This window comes from Nerophis ophidion, linkage group LG25 (genome assembly GCF_033978795.1).
Source record: "Nerophis ophidion isolate RoL-2023_Sa linkage group LG25, RoL_Noph_v1.0, whole genome shotgun sequence".
NCBI lineage: Eukaryota > Metazoa > Chordata > Actinopteri > Syngnathiformes > Syngnathidae > Nerophis > Nerophis ophidion.
Window position 1 is genome coordinate 9,260,947 of NC_084635.1, and position 23,688 is coordinate 9,284,634.

Here is a 23,688-nt window from a genome sequence, read left to right on the forward strand (position 1 = left end):
TTTGTAATTAGCCGACGCACGGAGAATAATGTTATTTCCGCAATGTGTGTCGTTCCGCTTTTCCTCCGTACAGCAACACGGCGGTCGGCGGGTAATAAAAGTGACGGCTCCCGACGTATTATCCGGCGTCATCTAGAAATATTTGTCGTGTTCATCGTGTGAGGCAGTGCAAATTAAACAATAAATAAAAACAAATAACGGTTTGAATTGGCCCAGGTTATCGGGGAGTATTATTACTGACGGACAGGTGTCGCGGTGTGACTGCAGCCAGGCACGTAAGAAAACCCTTGTCTCCATGGCAACGTTTCTGTCGATTTCACTCATTTGCCGCTTTTCCACCAATGCAGGGGTAGGCAACCCAGAACGTTGAAAGAGCCATTTTGGACCCAAATAACAACGCTGTCAAGAGCCATTCATATAAAATTTGCGGGCCGCGCTAACTTTAAAAAATTCTTATTAAGGTGGGGGCCGCAAAATAACGTCTAGCGGGCCGCAATTGGCCCGCATGTCTGAGACCACTGATATAGAAGATTATACACGGGGCTCAAAAATCTATCAAAATGTTTTAGTACGACTTTGGTAAGCTATAAAGCCACACCGTTTGATGGATTGTCGGCGCATTAAACATAGAAGAATTATCATGGTGTGTGTATAAGGTAAGACATTATCTGTCGTTTTGTTTCGCAATATCATGCAAAAGCAACTTTTTTTACCTTCTAGTACCTGCTGATTTGTATTTGGGATCTCCATAAATCCTGAAAAATTGCACGCATCCGCACCGACGCCATAGTTGATAAGCTTCTAATTTTTCTGTATCTTTTTGTTATGGGACATTAATCCTCCGGTGTTGCTATTTCTAATATAAAGTAGTGTAAAGTCCTTACTTATGTCTGTCATGAAAGCATTAAAACATACCGGCGTAGTGAGTTAACATTATTCACCCAAGGAACTTTAGTTATTACAGTTCCGATCGGACGGATTTTCACGGGACGCATTTCTGGTGTGGATGAGAAAATGCTGCTCCGTTATTGATTCAAGTAAAGTCCGAATGTCAGTAAAACAGTCAGCCCCATCTTTTGACACTTCTCCCACCCCCGTCCTTGCACGCTACACCAAAGATGACAAAGAGAAGACGCTGCCGAAGGTGAGCCACGTAAATAAGACCGCCCACAAAACGGCGCATCCGGAAAAGACTGTCAGAAAGCGGCTTGAAGATGATCTGTATAACATAATCTATGCAACATTTTGACCAAAGAACCAGTATTACATGTTAGGTAGACCAGTGATTTTCAACCTTTTTTGAGCCAAGGCACATTTTTTGCCTTGACAAAACCCGGACGGACACCACCAGCAGAAATCATTTATAAACTAAACTCAGTTGACAGTAAAAAGTCGTTGTCGCAATTGTTGGATATGACTTCAAACCATAACCAAGCATGCATGACTATAGCTCTTGTGTCAAAGTAGGTGTACTGTCACATCACACCCTGACTTATTTGGACTTTTTTGCTGTTGTCCTGTGTGTAGTGTTTTAGTTTTTGTCTTGCGCTCCAATTTATTGGCTTTTTCTATTTTTTGGGTATTTTCCTGTAGCAGTTTTAGGTCTTCATTTGAGTGATATTTAAATAAATGATAAATGGGTTGTACTTGTACAGCGCTTTTCTACCTTCAAGGTACTCAAAGCGCTTTGACACTACTTCCACATTTACCCATTCACACACACATTCACACACAGATGGAGGGAGCTGCCATGCAAGGCGCCAACCAGCACCCATCAGGAGCAAGGGTGAAGTGTCTTGCTCAGGACACAACGGACATGACGAGGTTGGTACTAGGTGGGATTTGAACCACGGACCCTCGGGTTGCGCACGGCCACTCTCCCCACTGCGTCACGCCCACATCTACTTTGTTTTTATCCTTTTTCGTGGGGACATTGTCGATTGTCATGTCATGTTGTACATTGTGGACGCCATATTTGCTCCACAGTAAGTCGTTGCTGTCGTCCAGCATTCTGTTTCTGTTTATTTTGTAGCCCGTTCAGTTTTAGTTTCCTTCTGCATAGCCATACCTAAGCTGCTATGGCTTTTCTTAGGGAACCTCACTCTTTGTTTATATTTTGTTTGAGCAATAGACACCCTTTTACCTGCACCCTGCCTCCCGCTGTTTCCAATATCTACAAAGCAATTAGCTACCTACTGATATGGAAGAGTATTACAAGGTTACTCTGCCGAGCTCTAGACAGCACCGACACTCAACAATAACACATCATTTGCAGAATATATAATTACTGGTTTGCAAAAAATAATTTTTACCCCAAATAGGTGAAAACGGATACTTTCCCACTGCACACCAGACTGTATCTCAGTCGGTTGAAAAAGACTGAGGTAGACCTCAAGGAAGTGTTTTCCATTCAAAACCAAATAACATTAATATGACTTTTAATGCGCCCTATAATCCGGTGCGCCTAATATATGAAAAAAGATCAAAAATAGACCATTCATCAGCAGTGCACCTTATAAGCCGGTGCGCCCTATGCTCCGGAAAATACCGTAATCGGCTAGTCCCCCTTCTTACGCCTCATTCGGTGACCTGTGTTCAACCTTTCTTCTTGTAGCCATTTTTCTTTTCCTCATACACTTTGATTTCAGGAAGGAACGACGGAACCTTGACTAGACGATTAAAAGACGAACCTCGTTGTTCTATCCCAGGGGTAGGGAACCTATGGCTCTAGAACCAGATGTGGCTCTTTTGATGACTGCGTCTGGCTCTCGGATAAATCTGAGCTGACATTCCTTAACACGATAAGTAATGAATAATTCCACTTGTAATCACAGTGTTAAAAAAAACATTCTCATGCATTTTTAATCCATCCATCCGTTTTCTACCGCACCTGTTTAAGAAGTTGCGTTAATGGTAGGAAGTTATTTATTTACTATTGGTTAGTCTGGGGCTTGCCCTCCTGGGGGTTCTTCAGACCACCAAGCACCAACATGAGAGCCTGTTTCAGGGTTATAATATTGTTTTATTTTTCAATAAGTCTCTCAGTTGCTTTCCAGCAATTGTCTTTCGTCCTCGCTTGTGGTTTGGCTCCAGCTCCAACCCCCGTCTCTCCTCCTGGCTGCTGCTTATAACCGAGCGGCATTTGATTAGATAACAAGGCCCAGATGGGCCATCTACGCACCTGTCGCTGATTTCGAGGCTGATCCTGGCAACACCCAGCTTCGTTGCAGGCCCGCAGGCCACGCCTCCCTCCACAGTTAGCTTCAGAATAATGTTTTTAGAAAAAATATTATATGGCTCTTACAGAAATATATTTTAAAATATTTGGCTTCTTGGCTCTCTCAGCCAAAAAGGTTCCCGGCCCCTGTTCTATCCTGTCCACAGAAGTGATGTTGAGCATCGGCGGTAAATAACGTAATGCAAAAACTAAGCCTCGGCGATTGAAAGCAAACCTTTTTTGACTCCGAGGTCAGGTCTGCGTAGGTTATTCATGCCGTGTTACGAGGCGAGAGGGTGACAGCAGTGTTGCAGCCGCGCTTACGCTTATGCAAATTCACCACGCGGTCGGATTTTTAAATATGAGACCTCATTCATGGCTTGCATAAATCATCAAACAAAGTCCATCCCTCTTCCCCCTAAAGCCCGAGCTCCCCCACCTCCGCGTCCACTGCCCGCCACCCATTGATATGACCTGTGGCAAACCAGCTCACAGCCAAAAGGTGGCACTGAATAAATTAAGTTTGCTGGCATTTGGAGGAACATGAATGTTAATGAGACATAAAGACCCAAAAAAATTAACACAGTCTCACACCTTCAGCTGTGATTAAAAAAATGAATCGTGGTGTTTGTTCAGCGGCGTTTTCTGCGTCCATTGTATTGATGACAGCTTTAAGGCAATACTCGCAGACCACGTGAGTTCTATTGCATAAAGCTTAGAACAAAATGAAACCCATTTGGATGACAAAGCACAAATGAGATCTGAAGCTCCCCCTCTGTGAATAATCCCTTCCATCACTGCCACTATACCCATCCAATATATATCCCTGAGATCAATTTGCTCACCGGCTATCACATGGCTCCACCACTGCACCATATTAAATCTGATCCTCCGAGCTCAAAGCCCCACACCACAGAGACGGGAGTACTCACCAGGACCGTCATGCGGAGAATTCTAATTCAGGCAGCTCCATGTTGCCAGGGGGAATTCGAAATGCCTCCAAAGGCATGGAGACGAAAGGGGGGGTGGGTGCAGCGAAGAAGACGGGCCGGGGGTCCGAGGGCTGGAGACGGATGGCCAGTATCCCTTGTAAGTTGGGGACATCCGAGAAACGCCTCCGTCCGCTCCAGATGCGCTAAAATCCGCCAGCACTGATGGGCTAACATGTAAACACGCAGCCTGGCAGGCGCTCACATGCATGCTGCACCGAGCGCCGACTGGGAAGGAGGAGGTAGGACGGCGGGAGGGGGGGCGGCGGATGAGAGCGGCGGAAGGAGGAGCTGCAGTGCCCTGGAAGAATGAGAGGACACATTAAAGAGAGTGTGAAAGAAAACGCACACGTCGCGCTGATGCCGCTTTTTGTTTCCCTCTACCGGTTATTTGTGCAAATCGAGTAGACTTGCTTGCACGAGACGGGAAACAAGCGCGGGGACAAAGGAGTAGAGGAAGACAAGAAGGTGACACGGGTGGCGAACAGAACACAGAATCTTGCAACGGCGTTGTCCCAGATATGAGCCGTGAGGTCCGTAGTCCAAAACAGTGGTTCTTAACCAGGGTTCGATGGAACCCTAGGGGTTTCGGTGAGTCGACCTCAGGGGTTCGGCCCAGGTCAAAACACACCAGACTCCTCGTGTAAATTTAATTTTCTCCCTGTTGGCATATTACGGATACGGCAACAGCTGATTGATTTGCAGGTGTGTAATTTGTTGGGAGTTTATTCACTGTTTTAGTTTTGTTGTTTGAACAAGGTGATGTCCTTGCACGGTTGATTTTGTGCACCAGTAAAAAAAATACGGTAACATCCATCCATCCATTTTCTACCGCTTATTCCCTTTCGGGGTCGCCTATCTCAGCTACAATCGAGCGGAAGGCGGGGTACACCCTGGACAAGTCGCCACCTCATCACAGGGCCAACACAGATAGACAGACAACATTCACACTCACATTCACACACTAGGGACCATTTTAGTGTTGCCAATCAACCTATCCCCAGGTGCATGTCTTTGGAAGTGGGAGGAAGCCGGAGTACCCGGAGGGAACCCTGAGTGAAAAGCGCATTTTATCTTCACTCGCATACAATACATTCTAACTTGGATTGCTTCCCTGGCTTCGAGACTCTCCCGAAGGACAGTGCGGCGAAGACACAACAAACTCCCTTCTTGTCTCTCACCAACACACAACTGTTGTTGTTGACTTTGGACTAGCAGCAGCAAAACATGAAGGCCACCGAATAGAGACACGCAGCAAGAAGGCGGGGTACACCCTGGACAAGTCGCCACCTAATCCCAGGGCCAACACAGATAGACAGACAACATTCACACTCACATTCACACACTAGGGACCATTTTAGTGTTGCCAATCAACCTATCCCCAGGTGCATGTCTTTGGAAGTGGGAGGAAGCCGGAGTACCCGGAGGGAACCCACGCATTCACGGGGAAAACATGCAAACTCCACACAGAAAGATCCCGAGACTGGATTTGAACCCAGGACTGCAGGACCTTTGTATTGTGAGGCAGACGCACTAACCCCTCTGCCACCGTGAAGCCCTGGTAACATATTCACCATTATTTAGTTGCTTATTAACATGCACCTTAGTAACATCCATCCATCCATTATCTACCGCTTATTCCCTTTCGGGGTCGCGGGGGGCGCTGGCGCCTATCTCAGCTATAATCGGGCGGAAGGCGGGGTACACCCTGAACAAGTCGCCACCTCATCGCAGGGCCAACACAGATAGACAGACAACATTCACACTCACATTCACACACTAGGGACCATTTAGTGTTGCCAATCAACCTATCCCCAGGTGCATGTCTTTGGAAGTGGGAGGAAGCCGGAGTACCCGGAGGGAACCCACGCATTCACGGGGAAAACATGCAAACTCCACACAGAAAGATCCCGAGCCTGGATTTGAACCCAGGACTGCAGGAACTTCGGATTGTGAGGCAGACGCACTAACCCCTCTGCCACCGTGAAGCCCTGGTAACATATTCACCATTATTTAGTTGCTTATTAACATGCAACTTAGTAACATCCATCCATCCATTATCTACCGCTTATTCCCTATCGGGGTCGCAAGGGGCGCTGGCGCCTATCTCAGCTATAATCGGGCGGAAGGCGGGGTACACCCTGAACAAGTCGCCACCTCATCGCAGGGCCAACACAGATAGACAGACAACATTCACACTCACATTCACACACTAGGGCCAATTTAGTGTTGCCAATCAACCTATCCCCAGGTGCATGTCTTTGGAAGTGGGAGGAAGCCGGAGTACCCGGAGGGAACCCACGCATTCACGGGGAGAACATGCAAACTCCACACAGAAAGATCCCGAGACTGGATTTGAACACAGGACTGCAGGACCTTCGTATTGTGAGGCAGACGCACTAACCCCTCTTCCACCGTGAAGCCCTGGTAACATATTCACCATTATTTAGTTGCTTATTAACATGCAACTTAGTAACATATTGGCTCTTTATTAGTCATTAGGTGCTAATTAATGCCTTATTCTGCTTGGCCTTATGAGAATCCTAACCCTGACCCTAACCAAATAACTCTAAATTAAGTCTTTATACTGTTCATAACTTTTATGGACAGAATTTCTAGGCGCAGTCAAGGCGTTGAGGGGTTCCGGTTTGGTGGCCGCGGGATTAGGTCTCTGCTTTTTGCAGATGATGTGGTCCTGATGGCTTCATCTGGTTGGAATCTTCAACTCTCACTGGATCGGTTCGCAGCCGAGTGTGAAGCGACCGGAATGAGAATCAGCACCTCCAAGTCCGAGTCCATGGTTCTCGCCCGGATAGGGGTGGAATGCCATCTCCGTGTTGGGGAGGAGACCCTGCCCCAAGTGGAGGAGTTCAAGTACCTAGGAGTCTTGTTCATGAGTGGGAGAAGAGTGGATCGTGAGATCGACAGGCGGATTGGTGCGGCGTCTTCAGTAATGTGGACGTTGTATCAATCCGTCGCGGTGAAGAAGGAGCTGAGCCGGAAGGCAAAGCTCTCAATTTACCGGTCGATCTACGTTCCCATCCTCACCTATGGTCATGAGCTTTGGGTCATGACCGAAAGGATAAGATCACGGGTACAAGCGGCCGAAATGAGTTTCCTCCGCCGTGTGGCGGGGCTCTCCCTTAGAGATAGGGTGAGAAGCTCTGCCATCCGGGAGGAACTCAAAGTAAAGCCGCTGCTCCTTCACATCGAGAGGAGCCAGATTAGGTGGCTCGGACATTTGGTCAGGATGCCACCCGAACGCCTCCCTAGGGAGGTGTTTAGGGCACGTCCAACCGGTAGGAGGCCACGGGGAAGACCCAGGACACGTTGGGAAGACTATGTCTCCCGGCTGGCCTGGGAACGCCTCGGGATCTCCCGGGACGAGTTAGACGAAGCTGGGGAGAGGGAAGTCTGGGCTTCCCTGCTTAGGTTGCTGCCCCCGCGACCTAACCTTGGATAAGCGGAAGATGATGGATGGAAGGATGGATAAGTCTTTATTACTTAGAATATGTTCCCCTAGTGTCAAAATAACTCTAAATCAAGTCTTTGTTACTTAGAATATGTTCCCCATACTAAAGTGTTACCAAAAACACACAACTTTGTCTTCAATTTGAATGTTTTCTTTTTTTTCCACTAAAGAAGGGTTCGGTGAATGCGCGTATGAAACTGGTGGGAGTTCGGTGCCTCCAACAAGGTTAAGAACCACTGGTCCAAAAGAAACGGATCATCTTCCCGAAGAATGATACAGGTGTTTAATGGCAGTTTGAGGCAACATCCGCCTGTGCAAAGTGAGGCTCCTCCGTCAGGGAATGTTTAAAGGAAATTATGGGGTGGAGGATTTAGCGGAGTGGACAGGAGGAGCCCTTGTCACTGAACAGTGGGAGAGTGGCCGTGCGCAACCCGAGGGTCACTGGTTCAAATCCCACCTAGAACCAACCTCGTCACGTCCGTTGTGTCCTGAGCAAGACACTTCACCCTTGCTCCTGATGGGTGCTGGTTGGCGCCTTGCATGGCAGCTCCCTCCATCAGTGTGTGAATGTGTGTGTGAATGGGTAAATGTGGAAGTAGTGTCAAAGCGCTTTGAGTACCTTGAAGGTAGAAAAGCGCTATACAAGTACAACCCATTTATCATTTAACAAGCCAAGTCAAAAAAAAAAAAAAAACGAGGCGAGGACAAGATGATTAGTGGGGTTGTTCTTTTCCTCAATGTCGTCGTTAGCACTAATAATTGATCGATAGCATGCAATATTTTTCGATGAAAACCGTACTTGTACAAACTCTGTTTCCATATGAGTTGGGAAATTGTGTTAGATGTAAATATAAACAGAATACAATGATTTGTAAATCATTTTCAACCCATATTCAATTGAATATGCTACAAAGACAACATATTTGATGTTCAAACTGATAAACCTTTTTTTTTTGTGCATATAATCATTAACTTTAGAATTTGATGCCAGCAACACGTGACAAATGAGTAGGGAAAGGTGGGGATAAATACTAATAAAGTTGAGGAATGCTCATCAAACACTTATTTGGAACATCCCACAGGCATGCAGGCTAATTGGTAACAGGTGGGTGCCATGATTGGGTATAAAAACAGCTTCCCAAAAAATGCTCAGTCTTTCACAAGAAAGGATGGGGCGAGGTACACCCCTTTGTCCACAACTGCGTGAGCAAATCGTCAAACAGTTTAAGAACAACGTTTCTCAAAGTGCAATTGCAAGACATTTAGGGATTTCAACATCTACGGTTCATAATATCATCAAAAGGTTCAGAGAATCTGGAGCAATCACTCCACTCCACTTGAACGACTGAAGCTCTACATAAAACAAGAATGGGAAAGAATTCCACTTTCAAAGCTTCAACAATTAGTTTCCTCAGTTCCCAAACATTTATTGAGTGTTGTTAGAAGAAAAGGTGATGTAACACAGTGGTGAACATGCCCTTTCCCAACTACTTTGGCACGTGTTGCCGCCACAAAATTGTAAGTTAAAGGCCTACTAAAACCCACTACTAGCGACCACGCAGTCTGATAGTTTATATATCAATGATGAAATATTAACATTGCAACACATGCCAATACGGCTTTTTTAGTTTACTAAATTAGAATTTTAAATTTCCTGGGAGTTTCGTCTTGGAAACGTTGTGTAATGAAGACGTGTACGCAGGACGTCACGCGTTTTTAGGAAGTATGAGCGCTGCACACACACACAGCTAAAAGTCGTCTGCTTTAACGGCATAATTACACAGTATTTTGGACATCTGTGTTGCTGAATCTTTTGCAATTTGTTCAATTAATATTGGAGAAGTCAAAGTAGAAAGATGGAGTTGGGAAGCTTTAGCTTTTAGCCACACAAACACAGGTTGATTCCTTGTTTAAAATTCCCGGAGTTGAAACTTTACTATGGATCAGAGTGCGGTCAAGCAGACATGGATCCCAACCGAATGTCTACTAGCAGGTTTCAGTGAGAAAATTGTGGTAAAAAGTCGCCCCTTACTGGATATCAGCTGAGCTTGTGTCGTCCGTACAGCTGCCGTCGACACCCGTGAGACATGGCGTCAACACACCCGTGGACACACCCCTCTGACTATCAGGTAATATTAAACTCACTAAAACACTAGCAACACAATAGAAAGATAAGGGATTTCCCAGAATTATCCTAGTAAATGTGTCTAAAAACATTGGAATACGTCCCAATGCTATTGGTTTTTTAACTAGTTTTTTTTTTGTTTGTTTTTTCTAGTCCATCGCTATCAATATCTTCAAACACGAATCTTTCATCCTCGCTCAAATTAAATGGGGAAATTGTCGTTTTCTCGGTCCGAATAGCACTGTTTTTGTTGGAGGCTCCCATTAAAATCAATGTGAATATGTGAGGAGCCCTCACACTTTGCGACTTCCGGTAAAGGCGAGGCTTTTCCAGGAAGTACCAAAAGTGGCAAACTTTATCGTCTATGTTCTCTACTAAATCCTTTCCGCAAAAATACGGCTATATCGCGAAATGATCAAGTATGACACATAGAATGGACCTGCTATCCCCGTTTGAATAAGACAATCTCATTTCAGTAGGCCTTTAATTATTATTTTAAAAAAAAAAAAGTTTATGAGTTTGAACATCAAATATCTCGTCTTTGTAGTGCATTCAATTGAATATGGGTTGAAAATTATTTGCAAATCATTGTATTCCGTTTATATTTACATCTAACACAATGTCCCAACTCATATGGAAACGGGGTTTGTATGTTAGACTTAGAGACTTAATCTTAGACTTTCCAATCATTTTTTGTCTAGATAAAAGCAAATACTTAAATATCTGCTTGACCGATAATTTTACAGCAAACTACCCATCAAATTATTAAAAATGACAATACATTTTACCGTGTTCTTTACAGCATATTACTGTAAATTTAAAAAAAAAGTACAATTTTTCAGGCGTTAAAATTCTGGCGCATGGTCAGGATTGTACCACCTCTGCCTCATTTTGGACCAGGAAAAAACTCTGATTTATGCGATTTTATAGTTTGCACATTCTGTTTAGCATGAGCTGTTTTTTTTTTTTAGTGGACCATGCTATGTTGTGCAAGGCACCAGTGATATGCATAATGGAGCTTTTAGCCTCAGTGGATGCGCTGAGTTTACGGCTCCTCTTTGGTTTGGCGCGAGAACACCAGTGGGGACATTATGGCGTTAATAATATTCATATCGCAACTACGGAATTGTAGGGCCGCTTCACGCTCGCATCCAGGGGGGCACACGCTCTGCTGCATAGCAGGGAAAAATAAAGTAAGCCACAAGGGTTTTATTTTGGATCCTCTTCCACTGATGTTTAATTGCTGGAATTGTGCCTCAAATTGAGTGGAATTGTGCTTGGAAAATGCTGACAGAACATACAAAACCCAATACCGGTGAAGTTGGCAAGTTGTGTAATTGGTAAATAATAACAAAATACAATGATTTGCAAATCCCTTTGAACCTATATTCCATTGAATAGACTGCAAAGACAAGATACTTAACGTTCGAACTGTAAAACTTTGTTTGCAAATATTTGCTCATTTGGAATTTGATGCCTGCAACATGTTGCAAAAAATCTGGCACAAGTGGCAAAAAAGACTAAGAAAGTTGAGGAATGCTCATCAAACACTTATTTGGAACATCCCACAGGTGAACAGGCTAATTGGAAACAGGTGGGTACCATGACTGGGTATAAAAGCGGCTTCCATGACATGCTCAGTCATTCACAGACAAGGATGGGGCGAGGGTCGACACATTGTGAACAAATGTGTGAGCAGATCGTCGAACAGTTTAAGAACAACATTTCTCAACGAGCTATTGCAAGGAATTTATGGATTTCACCATCTACAATTCGTAATATTATCAAAAGGTTCAGAGAATCATGAGAAAAGCCGAAAACCAGCATTGAATGCCTGTGACTTTGGATTCCTCAGGCGGTACAGCACTAAAATGCTACATCAGTGTGTAACAGATATCACCACATGGACTCAGGAAAACTTCAGAAAACCACTGTCAGTAACTACAGTTTGTCGCTACATCTGTAAGTGCAAGTTAAAACTCTACGATGCAAAGCCATTTATCAACAACACCCAGAAATGCTGCCGGCTTCGCTGGGCCCGAGCTCATCTAATGCAAAGTGGAAAAGTGTTCTGAGGTCTGACAAGTCCAAATTTCAAATTGTTTTTAAAACTGTTGATGTTTTGTCCTCCGGAAGGAAGAAGTAAAGAACCATCCGGATTGTAATGGTCGCAAAGTTCAAAAGCCAGCTTCTGGGATGCTATGTATTAGTGCCCAAAGCTTGGGTAAATTACACATCTGTGAAGGCACCATTAATGCTGAAAGGTACATACATATTTTTGGAGCAACATATGTTTCCATCTTTTGGACGCCCCTGCTTATTTCAGCAAGACAATGCCAAGCCACGTGTTACAACAGCGTGGCTTCATAGTAAAATAGTGCGGGTACTAGACCGGCCTGCCTGTAGTCCAGACCTGTCTCCAATTGGCGCAATATGAAGCCAAAAATACCACAACTTAAACTGTACATCAAGCAAGAATGGGAAATAATTCCACCTGAGAAGCTTCAAAAATTGGTTTCCTCAGTTCCCAAATTTTAACTGAGGTGTTGTTAAAAGGAAAGGCCATGTAATACAGTGGAAAAAAGTTAATGATTATTTGAAAAACAAATGTTTTCTCAGTTCCAACATTAAGTATCTTGTCTTTGCAGTCTATTCAATTGAATATAAGTTGGAAATGATTAACAAATCAGTGTATTCTGTTTTTATTTACAAATTACACAACTTGTCAACTTCACTGGTTTTGGGTTTTATAGATGGATCTTTTTCTAAATAAATTCACATTTTTAGCAGCTTTACAAGGGTAGGAACACACAGGGGCATGCAAGGTTAAAAAAGAAAAGATTAAAAAGTATTAAAAGTGTCAAAGATGGACGAGCATACCACTTAATGCTTACAAGACCGTTATCGGCTACCAGCAGCTGTCGAGTGGAGAGGAACTCTGCTGATGGACTTCATCCTCAACATCATCAGCTCCACATGGCATTCGTGAGCCTTTGTTGTGAGCATTGTGGAACGACATCACAGAATGCTAACAACACAGCTAATGGTCATAGCTGCGGCTGTCAAGTTGACCCAATTTGGGCGTAAAGACTTACACCCGTGGTTTCACCACATGGAAACCTGGTTCTAACTTCGAGGAATTACCCAGACTGTGATTAAGTATTTCCACGTCGTTGCCGTGTTGTAGTGGCCGGGTGACAACAACTGCAGTGACGCCTAGAACAGTGGTTCTAAAATGGGGGTACACGTACCCCTGGGGGAACTTGAAGGTATGCCAAGGGGTACGTGGGATTTAAAAAAAAAAATTCTAAAAATAGCAACAATTCAAAAGTCCTTTATAAATAAATGTCATGTGCCAAAGTAGTTGGGAAAGGGCATGTTCACCACTGTGTTACATCACCTTTTCTTTTAACAACACTCAATAAACCTTTGGGAACTGAGGAAACTAATTGTTGAAGCTCTGAAAGTGGAATTATTTCCCATTCTTGTTTTATATAGAGCTTCAGTTGTTCAACAGTCCGGGGTCTCCGCTGTCGTATTTTACGCTTCATAATGCGCCACACATTTTAGATGGAAGACAGGTCAGTACCCGCACTCTTTTACTACGAAACCAAGCTGTTGTAACACGTGGCTTGGCATTGTCTTGCTGAAATAAGCAGGGGCGTCCATGATACTAGTGCTTGGATGGCAACATATCTTGCTCCAAAACCTGTATGGACCATTCAGCATTAATGGTGCCTTCACAGATGCTTAAGTTACCCATGTCTTGGGCAATAATACACCCCCATACCATCACAGATGCTGACTTTTGAACTTTGCGCCTATAACTGGTTATTTTCCTCTTTGTTCCGGAGGACACCACGTCCAATATTTCCAAAAGCAATTTGAAATGTGGACTCGTCAGACCACAGAACCTCTTTCCACTTTGCATCAGTCCATCTTAGATGAGCTCGGGCCCAGCGTTCCTTGGTGTTGTTGATAAATGGGTTTTGCTTTGCATAGCAGAGTTTTAACTTGCACTTACAGATGTAGCGACCAACTGTAGTTACTGACAGTGGTTTTATGAAGTGATCCTGAGCCCATGTGGTGATATCCTTTACACACTGATGTCTTTTTTTGATGCAGTACCGCCTGAGGGATCAAAGGTCCGTAATATCATCGCTTACGTGCAGTGATTTCTCCAGATTCTCTAAACCGTTTGATTTTAGGGGCCGTAGATGGTAAAATCCCTAAATTCCTTGCAATAGCTCGTTGAGAAATGTTGTTCTAAAACTGTTCGTCAATTTGCTTACAAGTGGTGACCCTCACTCCATACTTGTTTGTGAATTACTTAGCATTTCATGGAAGCTGCTTTTATACCCAATCATGGCACCCACCTGTTCCCAATTAGCCTGCACACCTGTGGGATGTTCCAAATAAGTGTTTGATGAGAATTTTTCAACTTTATCAGTATGTATTGCCACCTTTCCCAACTTCTTTGTCACGTGTTACTAGCATCAAATTCTAAAGTTAATGATTTGCAAAAAAAAATATGTTTATCAGTTTTAACATCAAATATGTTGTCTTTGTAGCATATTCAATTGAATATGGGTTGAAAATGATTTAAATCATTGTGTTCAGTTTATATTTACATCTAACACAATTTTCCAACTCATATGGAAACGGGGTTTGTATATTTAAGTCATACCAACTATTGTGTGTGTCTTCCATGTACGTAACATTGTCGACAAAAAACTATCTTGTTGACGGCCATACTTCTGGGGGGAAAACAAAATCTATTTTTAGAAGTGTCGTGCAACGGTTTGCACAATTTTGTGGTAAAGATTTACAGTCTCACACTCGGTTATCTCCAGAGGTTCTTCCACAAAAAAACACAAAACAAAAAAAAACAAAAAACAAGGCAATCTTGCAACAAATGTGCTTAAGCAGGTTTTGCCATTAAGCAAGTTCATCAGAAAACGAGCAGAGTGAACATTATAAAACAGTTATAGTCTGTTTTATGAATAATAAATAAGAAAATGGCTCTGCAAAATAAGTGTTTCGCAGCCTGCCTTGCAGAATGTAACAACAACACATTAGAAGAAATCTTTAATGTCTAATGAAGGGAGAAATTAATTTAGTAACCTCCGGGTTATTATAAGAGTGTTTCATAACAAGGAAACTATGGCATCACAGCTTAAAGGCCTATTGAAACCCACCACACAGTCTGATAGTTTATATATCAATGATCTATCAATGTTTATTTATATAGCCCTAAATCACAAATGTCTCAAAAGGACTGTACAAACCACTACGACTACGACATCCTCGGAAGAACCCACATAAGGGCAAGGAGAACTCACACCCAGTGGAGAGGACCTCAAATGTGGGCAACCCCCCCTTCCCCCGTCTAGGGGACCGAAAGCAAAGGATGTCGAGCGGGTCTAACATGATACTGTGAAAGTTCAATCCATAGTGGCTACAAGACAGCAGCGAGAGTTCAGTTCAAAGCGGATCCAAGACAGCAGCGAGAGTCCCGTCCACAGGAAACCATCCCAAGCGGAGTCAGATCAGCATCGTAGAGATGTTCCCAACCGATACACAGGCGAGCGGTCCATCCTGGGTCTCGACTCTGGACAGCCAGTACTTCATCCATGGTCATCGGACCGGACCCCCTCCAAAAGGGAGCGGGGACAGAGGAGAAAAAGAAAAGAAACGGCAGATCAACTGGTCTAAAAAAGAGGTCTATTTAAAGGCTAGAGTATACAAATGAGTTTTAAGGTGAGACTTAAATGCTTCTACTGAGGTTGCATCTCGAACTGTTACCGGGAGGGCATTCCAGAGTACTGGAGCCCGAACGGAAAACGCTCTATTGCCCGCAGACTTTTTTTGGGGGCTTTAGGAATCACTAATAAGCCGGAGTCTTTTGAACGCAGATTTTTTTGCCGGGACATATGGTACAATACAATCGGCAAGATAGGATGCAGCTAGACCATGTAGTATTTTATACGTAAGTAGTAGAACTTTAAAGTCACATCTTAAGTGCACAGGAAGCCAGTGCAGGTGAGCCAGTACAGGTGTAATGTGATCAAACTTTCTTGTTCTTGTCAAAAGTCTAGCAGCCGCATTTTGTACCAACTGTAATCGTTTAATACATGGGGAGACCCGAAAATAATACGTTACAGTAATCGAGACAAGACGTAACAAACGCATGGATAATGATCTCAGCGTCTTTAGTGGACAAAATGGAGTGAATTTTAGCGATATTACGGAGATGAAAGAAGGCCGTTTTAGTAACGCTTTTAATGTGTGACTCAAAGGAGAGAGTTGGGTGGAAGATAACACCCAGATTTTTTACCGAGTCACCTTGTTTAATTATTTGGTCGTCAAATGTTACAGTTGTATTATTAAATAGAGGTCGGTGTCTAGCAGGACCGATAATCAGCATTTCCGTTTTCTGGGTGTTAAGTTGCAAAAAATTAGCGGACGACCATTGTTTGATTTCATTAAGACACTTCCCTCAGAGACATTGCGCGTCAAGACACCCGTGGACACACCTCTTCGACTATCAGGTAATATTAAACTCACTAAAACACTAGCAACACAATAGAAATATAAGGGATTGCCCAGAATTATCCTAGTAAATGTGTTTAAAAACATCGGAATCCTTCCCAATGCAATGGCGTATTTTTTTTTTTAACTCTTTTTTTTTTTTAGTCCGTCGCTATCAATATCCTCAAACACAAATCTTTCATCCTCGCTCAAATTAACGGGGAAATTGTTGTTTTCTCAATCCGAATAGCACTGTTTGTTGCAGACTCCCATTAAAATCAATGTAAATATGTGAGGGGCCATCTGTCACACCGCGGTGAGGGAAGTCTTGTCTTGGTTTTTCTGTCTTGTGATTTACGTGTTTTATTTTGAAAAGCTACCCTCTTGTTTCAGACCACGGGCCCTTTTGTGTCACCAGTCTGACGTCATCCCTGATTGTTTCCACCTGTTCCCCATCACTCCATATCCTATTTAAGCTCACTTCTCCGTTTGTCCGTTGCCAGATCGTCTCGCCTATCGTGCCTTTCTAGCGTCCATGTCCATGTCCTTGATTACCTCCTTGTCTTGCTCCTGTTTTCCTAGTTACCCTAGTTTTTCCTGTAATTTTGAGTTTACTTTTTCCTCCTTCGAGCGTCTTTGGTTATCATTCGTCTTCCTAATTGGTGAGTTTATGTTTTTCCAAATTTCGAATTTATTGCCTCATTGATTGAGTGATTTTTTTTGTTATTTATAGTTAGTGTTTATATATAGGTCGTTTTGGTGTTTTTTCCTCCTGTTGGAGCGCTTTTCGTTAATTATTATTCTTTTTTTGTTAGAATTTCCATAGATTAGTATTCCTCCTTTTTTTTGTGGAGTGATTTTAAGTTAATTGTTCATCCTCGGAATTATTTTTCCGCGTGTTGATTATTCTTGTGAAAAACTTTTTGCATTGGGAGGTAAAAAGTAGTTTCAAAATAAAAGCTTGACTTTTTGGAACTTCTTCTCTGCATCTGGGTCCTCTCCTTACTCCGAGTCGTAACACCATCTGCGACTTCTGGTAGAGGCAGGGCAATTTTTCTGAGCACCGACAGTTGCCAAATTTATCGTGGATGTTCTCTACTAAATCCTTTCAGCAAAAATATGGCGATATCGCGAAATGTATGACACATAGAATGGAACTGCTATCCCCCTTTAAATAAGAAAATCTCATTTCAGTAGGCCTTTAACATGTGTAGCGGTGCATTATAATATCTGCAAACATTTAAATGCCAATACCAAAATTAACATTTACAACCTATCATTTTGGAGCAGAGCTCTGGAATATTTTGCTCCTTTTTAATTTATCTGCTCGAGTGAATATCTCAAAACTTTTACTTCGCAGATATCACTGCAAACCCTCAAGTGACATCACTACAGACACAAGACGGCTTTATATTGGTGCGTTTTTTTATTTTTTATTTTATTTTATCACGTCTGCACGAGGGATTTGACACAAAACTGTATTGGATTTTAGACGCGCTGCCGCTGATATGAAGTGTCCCTGCGGTATCTGGGAAGACACATCTACAGTGAAGGCACACATAGCCGATTCCCTTCGCTCTGTGTGACAAGAATTAAATGATTCACACACAGCAAGAGGAGGCCGCTGATGGTTGCACTCACCACTGTGCGTGGAAGCCTGGAGGGGGCCTTAAGAGCCATTTGGAATGGTTTATGCCAAGGTAAATGACGATGTTGTGGAAGGGATAGATTGGGAGGTAATGTGTAGTACAATGTGGGAATATGCACACGGAATATCAAATAGGGAGAATAGAGAGTGCAGACGTCTCCCAATAGTAAATAACCATAAAAAAAATATATCTACAAAACCCAAAAACAGTGAAGTTTGCACGTTGTGTGCATCGTAAATAAAAACAGAATGCAATGATTTGCAAATCCTTTTCAACGTATATTCAGTTGATAGACTGCGAAGACAACATACAGTGGGGCAAAAAATTATTTAGTCAGCCACCGATTGTGCAAGTTCTCCCACTAAAAATGATGACTGAGGTCTGTAATTTTCATTATAGGTACACTTCAACTATGAGAGACATCCATCCATCCATCTTCTTCCGCTTATCCGAGGTCGGGTCGCAGGGGCAACAGCCTAAGCAGGGAAACCCAGACTTCCCTCTCCCCAGCCACTTCGTCTAGCTCTTCCCGGGGGATCCCGAGGCGTTCCCAGGCCAGCCGGGAGACATAGTCTTCCCAACGTGTCCTGGGTCTTCCCCGTGGCCTCTTACCGGTTGGACGTGCCCTAAACACCTCCCTAGGGAGGCGTTCGGGTGGCATCCTGACCAGATGCCCGAACCACCTCATCTGGCTCCTATCCATGTGAAGGAGCAGCGGCTTTACTTTGAGTTCCTCCCGGATGGCAGAGCTTCTCACCCTATCTCTAAGGGAGAGCCCCGCCACACGGCGGAGGAAACTCATTTCGGCCGCTTGTACCCGTGATCTTATCCTTACAGTCATGACCCAAAGCTCATGACCATAGGTGAGGATGGGAACGTAGATCGACCGGTAAATTGAGAGCTTTGCCTTCCGGCTCAGCTCCTTCTTCGCCACAACGGATTGGTACAATGTCCGCATTACTGAAGACGCCGCACCGATCCGCCTGTCGATCTCACGATCCACTCTTCCCCCACTCGTGAACAAGACTCCTAGGTACTTGAACTCCTCCACTTGGGGCAGGGTCTCCTCCCCAACCCGGAGATGGCATTCCACCCTTTTCCGGGCGAGAACCATGGACTCGGACAGAATACAATGATTTGCAAATCCTTTTCAACGTATATTCAGTTGAATAGACTGCGAAGACAACATACAGTGGGGCAAAAAATTATTTAGTCAGCCACCGATTGTGCAAGTTCTCCCACTAAAAATGATGACTGAGGTCTGTAATTTTCATTATAGGTACACTTCAACTATGAGAGACAGAATGTGCAAAAAAAATGGGTGTTTTAGACACAGCATTGGAGGGTTTAAGTTGTCAAAAGCGCAATTTTAATATGGTAGTGATGAAAGTTTCACAACAACGCTTGGACGTGGATTGTTTCTTCGACGCAGATGAGAATCAACACGAGCGAGGCGTGGACGTGAGCACATGATATTTATCAAATAAACAAACAATCTACAAAAAGGCAAGTAAGTTGCAAACAAACCCAAATGAATGAAAAAGTAAACTTCTTTGCAAACAGACTGCAAGCCTCTACCTCTTTATGCAGCTTGGGTCAATTAAGACCAATATGGTTCCGTCATAGTTCATTGGTCTATATAATTAGGAGGTTCCCTCACCAGAAGTGGAAAGAGCCAAAAACAAAAAAGGTAGAACTGAAGTCCAGCAGACAAAATAAACCCAAAGCGTGATAAATAATCTCAAAAATAGAACAAGAACATTCTCTCCAAAGTACAATACTAGTTTTTAAGAGGCCAAAAGTATATTTTTTGGGGGGGTGAAGTTGTAAAAGATGAGAAAAAGTGAAATGTGTACCATTTGAACCCTAAGGGCATATCTGCTGTATTAGTATTATTTTAAATAGGGCATACTACAATGTATTTAATTATAGTTAAGGCATTTAGAGCCATTGTTCTTAATACACAATTTATTAATACTATTTTTTGTATTAACAGCGTCTTTCAATATTGCCATTTCTACTCTATTAACGTTACTGCATCATTTTAATGAGTTTTAAGGTGAGACTTAAATGCTTCTACTGAGGTGGCATCTCGAACTGTTACCGGGAGGGCATTCCAGAGTACTGGAGCCCGAGTGGAAAACGCTCTATTGCCCGCAGACTTTTTTTGGGCTCTGGTAATCACTAATAAGCCAAGAGTCCTTTGAACGCAGATTTCTTGCCGGGACATATGGTACAATACAATCGGCAAGATAGGATGGAGGTAGACCGTGTAGTATTTTATACGTAATTAGTAAAACCTTAAAGTCACATCTTATGTGCACAGGAAGCCAGTGCAGGTGAGCCAGTACAGGCGTAATGTGATCAAACTTTCTTGTTCTTGTCAAAAGTCTAGCAGCCGCATTTTGTACCAACTGTAATCTTTTAATGCTAGACATGGGGAGACCCAAAAATAATTCGTTACAGTAATCGAGACGAGACGTAACAAACGCATGGATAATGATCTCGGCGTCTTTAGTGGACAGAATGGAGCGAATTTTAGCGATATTACAGAGATGAAAGAAGGCCGTTTTAGTAACGCTTTTAATGTGTGACTCAAAGGAGAGAGTTGGGTCGAAGATAATACCCAGATTTTTTTACCGAGTCACTTTGTTTTATTATTTGGTTGTCAAATGTTAAAGTTGTATTATTAAATAGAGGTCGGTGTCTAGCAGGACCGATAATCAGCATTTCCGTTTTTTTGGCGTTAAGTTGCAAAAAATTAGCGGACATCCATTGTTTAATTTCATCAAGACACGCCTCCAACTGACTACAGTCCGGCGTGTTGGTCAGCTTTAGGGGCATGTAGAGTTGGGTGTCATCAGCATAACAGTGAAAAAAAATATGAATGTAAGTTCATAAACTGTGAAAAGAAATGCAACAATGCAATATTCAGTGTTGACAGCTTGATTTTTGTGGACATGTTCCATAAATAATGATGTCAAAGATTTCTTTTTTTGTGAAGAAATGTTTAGAATTAAGTTCATGATTCCAGATTGATCTCTATTAAAATCCCCAAAGAAGGCACTTTAAGTTGATGATTAACGTTACTGCATCATTTTAACTTGATATTGTTTTATTGTATATGTAATTTATATTTATTTTTTGTTGCCTTTTGAATTGGTATTGTCAATAATTATGTCTTTAAGTGCTTATTTACATCATCCTGGCACTGTCATCTATTTAGGACCAGGGTCGGCAATCCAAAATGTTGAAAGACATATACATTATATATATATATATATATATATGTATATATATATATACATATATATATATATATACACACATATATATATATATATACACACATATATATATATATATACACACACATATATATATATATATATATATATATATATACATATATATACATATATATATATATATATATATATACACACATATACATATATATATATATATATATATATATATATATATATATATATATATATATATATATATATATATATATATATATATATATATATATATATATATATATACATACACACACACATATACACACATATATATATATATATATATATATAAACCACGTTTCCATATGAGTTGGGAAATTGTGTTAGATGTAAATATAAACAGAATACAATGATTTGCAAATCCTTTTCAACCCATATTCAATTGAATGCACTACAAACAAGATATTTGATGTTCAAACTCATATTTTTTTTTTTTTTTTGCAAATGATAATTAACTTCGAATTTCATGGCTGCAACACGTGCCAAAAGTAGTTGGGAAAGGGCATGCTCACCACTGTGTTACATCACCTTTTCTTTCAACAACACTCAATAAACGTTTGGGAACTGAGGAAACTAATTGTTGAAGCTTTGAAAGTGGAATTCTATCCCATTCTTGTTTTATGTAGAGCTTTAGTTGTTCAACAGTCCGGGGTCTTCGCTGTCATATTTTACGCTTCATAATGCGCCACAAATTTTCGATGGGAGATAATTCTGGACTGCAGGCGGGCCAAGAAAGTACCCGCACTCTGTAACACGTGGCTTGGCATTGTCTTGCTAAAATAAGCAGGGGCGTCCATAACGTTCCTTGGATGACAACATATGTTGCTCCAAAACCTGTATGGACCATTCAGCATTAATGGTGCTTTCACAGATGTGTAAGTTACCGATGACTTGAGCACTAACACACCCCCATACCATCACAGATGCCGGCTTTTGAACTTTGCGCCTATAACAATCCGGGTGGTTATTTTCCTCTTTGTTCCAGGGGACACCACGTCCACAGTTTCCAAATATAAACTTGAAATGTGGACTCGTCAGACCACAGAACACTTTACCACTTTGCATCAGTCCGTCTTAGATGATCTCGGGCCCAGCGAAGCCAGCGGCGTTCCTTGGTGTTGTTGATAAATGGGTTTTGCTTTGCATAGCAGAGTTTTAACTTGCACTTACAGATGTAGCAACCAACTGTAGTTACTGACAGTGTTTTTATGAAGTGTTCCTGAGCCCATGTGGTGATATCCTTTATACACTGATGTCAGTTTTTGATGCAATACCGCCTGAGGGATCAAAGGTCCGTAATATCATCGCTTACGTGCAGTGATTTCTCCAGATTCTCTGAACCTTTTGATGATTTTACGGACCGTAGATGGTAAAATCCCTGAATTCCTTGCAATAGCTTGTTGAGAAATGTTGTTCTAAAACTTTGACAATTTGCTTACAAATTGGTGACCCTCGCCCCATCATTGTTTGTGAATTACTTAGCATTTCATGAAAGCTGCTTTTATACCCAATCATGGCACCCACCTGTCCCCAATTAACCTGCACTCCTGTGGGATGTTCCAAATAAGTGTTTGATGAGAATTTCTCAACTTTATCGGTATTTATTGCCACCTTTCCCAACTTCTTTGTCACGTGTTGCTGGCATCGAATTCAAAAGTTAATGATTTGCAAAAAAAAAAAATGTTTGTCAGTTTGAACATCAAATATGTTGTCTTTGTAGCATATTCAACTGAATATGGGTTGAAAATGAATTACAAATCATTTTATTCCATTTATATTTACGTCTAACACAATTTTCCAACTCATATAGAAACTGTGTTTGTAAATATATATATATACACACATAGTAATATATATATATATATATATATATTTACAAACACCGTTCAAAACAAGATGGAATAATCACAACGCCTCCTTTAGAAACCAGACTTTGCGGAATTCTACAGAACTCAGCAAACACATTTGGAACCTCAAAGACAATAATGTTGAATATTCAATAACTTGGCAAATGCTTGCATCCAGCACACCTTACAACAGTGGTAATAAAAGATGCAACCTATGCTTAAAAGAGAAACTGTTCATTATATATCATCCAGATCTATCATCCCTCAACAAGCGCAGTGAAGTCATTTCAGCATGCCGCCACAGACGGAAACACCTCCTAGGTACACATGAGCCAATCACCACACCCTACGCCTGCCTGTACCCACCCACTCTGTGCCCACCCACTCTGTGCCCTATATAACCCATTGTATGTGAATGCTTTCATTAAAATCTCCTGATGATTGAGGGAACCCCTCATGAAACAGTTCTGTAGAGATGAAGTAGTCTTGTGATTTTTCCCACACCTACATATATATATACACACACAGTATATGTATATGTATATATATA

The 23,688-nt window shown here is 42.1% G+C and overlaps 1 protein-coding gene across 1 annotated transcript in view; it reads right to left on the minus strand.

Moving 5' to 3' along the window:
- Positions 1-23,688, minus strand: part of LOC133542963 (leucine-rich repeat and immunoglobulin-like domain-containing nogo receptor-interacting protein 1-B) — a 129,889-nt gene that overhangs the window by 92,759 nt on the left and 13,442 nt on the right. Inside the window, exon 2 of the mRNA XM_061887263.1 lies at positions 4,150-4,507. Coding sequence (XP_061743247.1) covers positions 4,150-4,161 — 12 coding nt within the window. The 5' untranslated portion in view covers positions 4,162-4,507. The remainder of the gene's footprint in view (positions 1-4,149; positions 4,508-23,688) is intronic.